Raw genomic sequence first — 6,679 nt, forward strand, 5'->3', positions numbered from 1 at the left:
AGTTTTCCATCAATGAGAAAAATTCCAACTTATAATACTGTCCATATAGTTTTCAATAATCTAAATCTTAATTTTTCAAATATTAAAATTATTCTCGGAAATAAAAAAACGACACTTATTTTGAGACGAAGAGTAATATTTATGTACAAAAATTCACATTAAAAATAATAATTTTATTTGTCATTGTTGACCCTTTTGTGTCCCTCTACCTTTTGTCACCTTTTTTTTTTTTTGGACAAAGTCATTATCATCACCCCCTTACTATTTATGGTACAATTCTCCAAATTCCAAAACACTCACTACAGTACTAAACTCAAAATTTCAAGAACTCCATTTTTCCTACAAATTCCAAAGCTTTTCTTTGATCAAAATTTCAAGAAATCCACAAACCCACCATTTTTTCTCCACTGTTTCAACAATGACAAATATACCCATTGAAGAAACTGTGGACATAGCAAAAAAATGTTGGTTAAAGTTTAAAAAAAGAGAGGATATTTGCTCTTTATACACCTTTCATTGTTTGTTTAGCTTCTGAAACTTTAAAACTTGAAAGTTTCCATCATTTTATAGCTCAAGATTCTTACTACCTCAAAGCATTTGCTAAAGCGTAAATGTTTTTTACTTTCATTTTTAGAAATTTTTTATTGAGTACTCCGTTAAATCATTTTTACTCGTCTATGTTTGACTTGGCACACCCTCAAGAAGTACTTCCTCTATCTCAAATCATCAGTCCTTTTTTTTGTTTTACACGCCTATGAAGAGTATTTGACATACTTTACCCTTATTTATGTCTACATTATAATCTCTTTCCATTAAATGTTTATTCTATTTATGTGTCATATCCATTGATGTAAAAAATCAACTAAGGGTATAATAGAGAAAAAAGATTTAATTACGCCTTGAACTTCTAAAACGATAAAATAACTTGAGACAATTATTTGACCTACTTTATCCTTATTTGTGTCTACGTTATAATCTCTCTCTATTAAATATTTACTCTATATATGTGTCATATCCATTAATGAAAAAATTCAACTAAGGGTAAAATAGAGAAAAAATAATTAATTATACTTTGAACTTCTAAAACGACAAATAACTTGAGACAACTATTTGACCTGCTTTACAATTATTTATGTCTACATTATAATCTCTCTCTATTAAATGTTTATTCTATTTATGTGTCATAACCATTGATGTAAAAAATCAACTAAGGGTATAATAGAGAAAAAAGATTTAATTACGCCTTGAGCTTCTAAAACGAAAAATAACTTGAGACAACTATTTTTAATAATCATGACAAATAATTTGAGATGAAGGGAGTAATTAATAAAATGATAAGTTTGCTATATCTCCCTTTTAAATATAATTAATATAAAAAATTCAATGTCTTCAGAAATTCATTGAAAAATGATTATAGTTAATAACAAGGGTAAAGTAGGAACTTAGTGATAAATTTTATCTTGGTTTCATAAACTAGTTAAGTAAAAGTGGTCGTCCATGTTTATTATAGTGGACAACTAAAAATGGACGGAGGGAGTAACTTTGGACTGAAATGGAGTAACTTGTAATCAAAATGGTGAAATGATATGTATATTTCTTGAAATGTTAGTTTTTCAGTTTGAATCTTGGGAAGCGGAAACTGCGATTTTTATTGGAAATGGAGTAGTCTTCTTGTTCTTCTTTTTTTTTTTTTTTTTTTTTTTAACCCTTAAGCTTTGTTTAGGTGATAATGTTCTAAGAAATGGTGTATTTCACTTTGTAATTTTTGTAGTTTAACTTGTTTGCTGCTTATTTTTTAGATTATTATGGTGGAATGAAATGGACTTACTAAGAGCCGGATGAATTTATGTGATTTTTTGGATTGTGGCATGGTTATGATTTGGTTTCCAATGAATGTGCAAGAAAATAATTAATTTATGTTCAACATCTGCTAATCATTCATGCATGGGGAAGAGATGGTTGAGTTTTTTGTTGGGAATATATTTGTTTTACTATGGATTTTGGTAATTACCTATGTATAAGTTATTTAATATTTTTGTTCTGTCTATCAGGTTTGTGGAAGGTTAAGAAAAAAACAAAAATGTTTTGCAGGTATGAAGCTGCAGAAGAGAGTACTGATGATGATGATGCAAAGGTCGGCCTCAGTGAAATGCGGAAGAATGCCATTGAAGCACTCAAGAATCATGATACGGTTATTCAAGTAAGATATAACCTTCTTTCTCTTGGTCACCTTTAATTCTAGTTTAGTACATTGATTGTTTGCTGCTTATTAAAGATATTAGGTAATTTTAGTATATATAACTCTATGGTGGATTTCTGGTATAATAGTTGACTCTGTATAGCAGATGATTCTCCTATGGTTCTCATCTTTGATCAAAATAATTGTAATACAATTTTTCCTGTGGGAATGTGCTGGTACAGCAAATATGTGATTTTAAATACTGAGTCGTTTAACTTTAACCTCTGTCTGAATGACATTCACAAAGAACTGTGGAAGCCATTTAGAGTTTAATCAAGTCTATCCAACTTGACGATGGAACCAAAAAGAAAGAGGTTGTTTAAAATATGGGCTTACACCCTTCTTTTTGATCTATACTTGAATGCATGTCGACACTGTTCTCATGGATGCTTCTCGTGTAGTATTAGTGAAGTGGATGCGTCTCGACGTCTCATATCGTTTCACTATATTCGGTCTGAAGTCAATGGGCTCCAAAAGACAAGCTTAAACTAGACCAACATCTGCCCCACGCCTTTTTGCAACAGCAATTATCAAATAAAATGATATCATTATGCAAAGTGGTAATATCTCTTCGTTGTGTTCTATCCTGTAAAGCTTCTATGATAGTTCTACTCCACGGCATTTCCTGCTGTGACTTAATAAAATCAGTGCTGAATGTTCAACTTAATCTTTGTGGACTCTTAGTAGCTAATATTTGTGCTGGAAATTTGTTTATATAGGTCAGACATGCTATTTACCCTTTGTGTCTATAGCATATGTGAAGTGCTATATATATATATATATATATCAAAGTATTTCCAAGTTACCTCTATAAGCTAATAAGCCATGAATCACTTTTAGCAGTGGGACTCCGATATGGTCAAGCAGTGCGCTGTCAACCCAGGAACAGTCAAGTACACAGGTTTCTTACTGGCTACAACATCAGACAAGGTTGAAAGAGTAAAAGCTGCTAATTCACTTGCAACACCGTTTGAGAGAACTAAGTTGGCAGATTATATTCTTGGTGCTATGGTTCCTTGTGTTAGGCTTTATGCCGACCTTGGTAAAGAGCTGTTGCCGTTTCTTGATCAGGGCGAAACAACTTATCCATATAAGAGTATAGTTGACAGTTATGGTTCTCAAGGTTTCGAAGTTCGTTGCTTTTCTGTACCTTGCTTGTCATACACTTTTACTTAAAAAAAAAAAAAAAAAAAAACATTTTTTAAGAAACCCGGTTCATGATCCGTCCCAGCCCGTATAATCCCATTTAACCCCACCCGGGTAGGGTGCTGGGCCAGACACCCCTTTCCTCCCCCAACCCAGCCCACTAAAGTTGGCCCGGTCCGGTTGCCACCCCTACTTTTACTGCACTTGGGCTCACTTATTTTCTGAATATAGGAATTGGCTCTGCAAAATGAGGAGTGGTTGGATAAACTAAGCGTCACTTTTACAAGCGAGGAGCTCGACATTATTGAGAAGCTTTATGAAAAAGCAATGAAACTTGTATTGGGGTTCCCGTTAGCGCAGCCACTTGATCAGAAATCTGTCATCCCTATTATATCGAGAGAGCACAATCCTGCTGAATACCGGCTTGTGATATTCTTTAATTTCGATCAGACATGCACGGTTGTTAATTCTTCAGCCATCTTGGCAGAAATGGCAATTATATCAGCACCAAAATCTGATGAAAATATTGGCACGGTTGTTCGAATGCTGTCAGCAGATCTGAGAAGTACATGGGGAGATCTTTCTAAGCAGTATACTGAAGAATACGAGCAATGCATAGACACGATGTTGCTCACTGAAAAGGGTAAAACACTTTAATCTTGCTCTTGATATTGTCTGTGCAGCTGAAATGAATTTGTATATGTTATGTATATTATATGTTTATTTTTACTTAATATATAAAACCTATACATTTTGCTGGTTATTATTTCTCTGAGTGGTCCAAAAATGTAACTGTCCCCAATGAATTTGATTCTAAGAATTTATTCCTATTCTTCACAGCCGAAAATTTTGATTACGAAAGGCTGCATAAAGTGCTTGAGCAGCTTTCGGATTTTGAGAAAAGAGCTAACACGAGGGTGAGTAAATCTGGGGTATTGAAAGGTTTGAAACTTGAAGACATAAAGCGAGCCGGGGAACTGATGCTTCTCCAGGATGGTTATAAAAGCTTTCTCCAGAGCATAATACAAAATGAACAGTTGAATGCAGACATTCATGTGCTCTCCTATTGTTGGTGTGGTGACCTTATTAGATCTGCCTTTTCATCAGGTATTTAAAATATAGCCATTGATCGTGTTTTGGTTGGACAAATTAAGTCTTTCGGAATAACATTCGTCGGGTAAATTGCTAATAGTATACCTTTTCACCCATAATCCCGTGTCTTGGAATTCCTCATGTGCACGTACAATTAAATTTCTTTCTTCCGTTACGTGTAAAACATACCCCGTTCATCATATCTACTACTGCTTCCCCCCCTCTATTCTTTCCCTATATCGTTTAAATTTTTTCCTGTCCTGATGTTTGTGTGATGTGTACCTTCATTGGTTTATCGTTTCCTTTTTATCAAAGATGTAGACATCATAGACAATCAATCTGGAAGAAAAGTTTTCATATGCTTTGACTTGTTACTAGGGAGTCAAATCTGTTAAGATATTACCCTTTTAATTCTATTATGGTAAACTTGTAAGTTGCGGTTGATCATAGTCTTTCCGAAAACTTTTCCTTTTCGTAGTTGCTAATGATGCAATGGGTCCCTTTTTAGTTTTCAAATTAATGGTAATTCTTTGTATTGAACAGGTGGTCTTGATGTTCTGAATGTGCATGCAAATGAGTTTATACATGAAGAAAATCTATCCACTGGTGAAATTGTTAAGAAAGTCGAAACCCCCATCGACAAACTTCAAGCCTGCAGGAAAATTTTGAATAACTACAACAATGACAAAAATAATCTGACAGTTCAGGTTGGGGATTCCCCAAATGATTTGCTTTGCTTGCTGCAAGCAGATATCAGCATTGTGCTTAATCCAAGCACAAGTCTGAAGAGAGTCAGGGATTATTTTGGTGTTTCTTTTATTCCGTTGTTTCCTGGTATTGTTGAGAAACAGAAGATTTTTGCTGCGGGAGAAGAATCATCTTGTTGGAACGGACTCTCTGGTGTTCTCTATACCATTTCTAGCTGGGCTGAGATTCATGCGGTCATGTTGGGGTCGTAGAAGAACCTTTTTTCAACTCACAGGTTCGTAGGACTTCGTACAGAAATTCATACATAGTCTCATACATACAAGGCCATCTCTTCAGAAGTGTAAATCTTGATTCATTGAATCTTCGCAAGGAAGTTGGTGTTCAACAATATTATACATGGTTGTTACAGATTCTTGCTGTTCAGTTTTTAGCTTTGAATGGCACAGTACAAGAAAAGGCAGTGATTGAATTGTATTACTAGGCGAAAATTTGTTGCCGCATGGCTTGTTTTTGGTTCTGCAGCTATTATGAACAAGTACTATTTTTTACTGCATAAGACGATAAAAATATTCAATCATCTAGTTACTGGTTTTTGCAATTTTGTATTGTTAATATCTATGTTTTCTCTTGCGATTGAGGCGTAGTAGTTGAGGGGGAGGAGGAAGACTAGCTTCGTCACTCCGAATCAATCACGATAACTAATGAATGATTTGAGTCTTCCATCTTCCTATGCTCGAGGTTCTTCTAATGGTACTTTGACGATCATTTAGGTTTTAATCCTTCTAAGGAACTTATTAACGTCTTTGGATCTTGCTTAGGGTCGATTTACACACCACTTTTACTATCATATCAAGAACATCAACTTGCTAGAGTTTTTTTTTTTTTTTTTTGGCAATTAACTAACGATTTATTAATCACCAAAGTAGTCACTATTCAGAACCAGAGCGCACCACATCCCGGTTGCTCATCTCATATCTCCTAGCTATAACAATAGTTACCAAAGAAACGGCTCTCCTATAAAGAATAAATAGTATCAAATAGTATCCTATTCTCCCTAACTCGTATGCACATGTCAGTTTGTATTGTATGTATCATCATATCTCTTGTGACGCTTTTAATTTGGAAGACTCGGGAGTTTATTTCACACCATATCTCATACATAACTGCTGTAAAACAAGCCTTCAGTAGTACGTTCTTGGGAGCTCTCGATTTGCTGTGTTGAAGTACCCATTGCCACTCAAGTTCCCATGTAATAATGACCCTCTGCCAGCCCAACCATTGCAGCACCTTCGACCAGATCTCCTGAGAGTATGGGCACTCAAAATAGAGGCGCTCAATGGTCTCGGGATGGCTATTGCATAGTACACATGTGCCATTTATACTAAGGCCCCATTTCAGTAGTAAGTCTTTTGTTCTCGGCCTACCAAGGAGAGCCAACCATAAGATGAATACATGTTTTGGGCAGGCCACAGTATGGCACACCAGTCCTCTCCA

At 35.0% G+C, this 6,679-nt stretch overlaps 1 protein-coding gene across 7 annotated transcripts; it reads left to right on the forward strand.

Annotated features, from left to right (window-relative positions):
• Positions 1-276: 276 nt before the first annotated feature.
• Positions 277-5,762, forward strand: LOC132640041 (bifunctional TH2 protein, mitochondrial-like). Of its 7 annotated transcripts, none has more exons than XM_060356454.1 (6): positions 277-607; positions 2,052-2,200; positions 3,080-3,370; positions 3,617-4,028; positions 4,226-4,492; positions 5,021-5,762. In XM_060356454.1, the coding sequence occupies exons 2-6, from the start codon at positions 2,081-2,083 to the stop codon at positions 5,434-5,436; spliced, it is 1,506 nt and encodes a 501-aa protein (XP_060212437.1). In that variant the 5' UTR covers positions 277-607; positions 2,052-2,080; the 3' UTR covers positions 5,437-5,762. The 7 variants fall into 7 exon arrangements, with proteins under 7 accessions (XP_060212437.1, XP_060212438.1, XP_060212439.1 ...); XM_060356455.1 differs by having other exon boundaries at positions 3,083-3,370; XM_060356456.1 differs by having other exon boundaries at positions 278-607; positions 2,092-2,200.
• The last annotated feature ends 917 nt before the right edge of the window (positions 5,763-6,679 follow it).

Source organism: Lycium barbarum, chromosome 5 (assembly GCF_019175385.1).
Source record: "Lycium barbarum isolate Lr01 chromosome 5, ASM1917538v2, whole genome shotgun sequence".
Classification (NCBI taxonomy): domain Eukaryota; kingdom Viridiplantae; phylum Streptophyta; class Magnoliopsida; order Solanales; family Solanaceae; genus Lycium; species Lycium barbarum.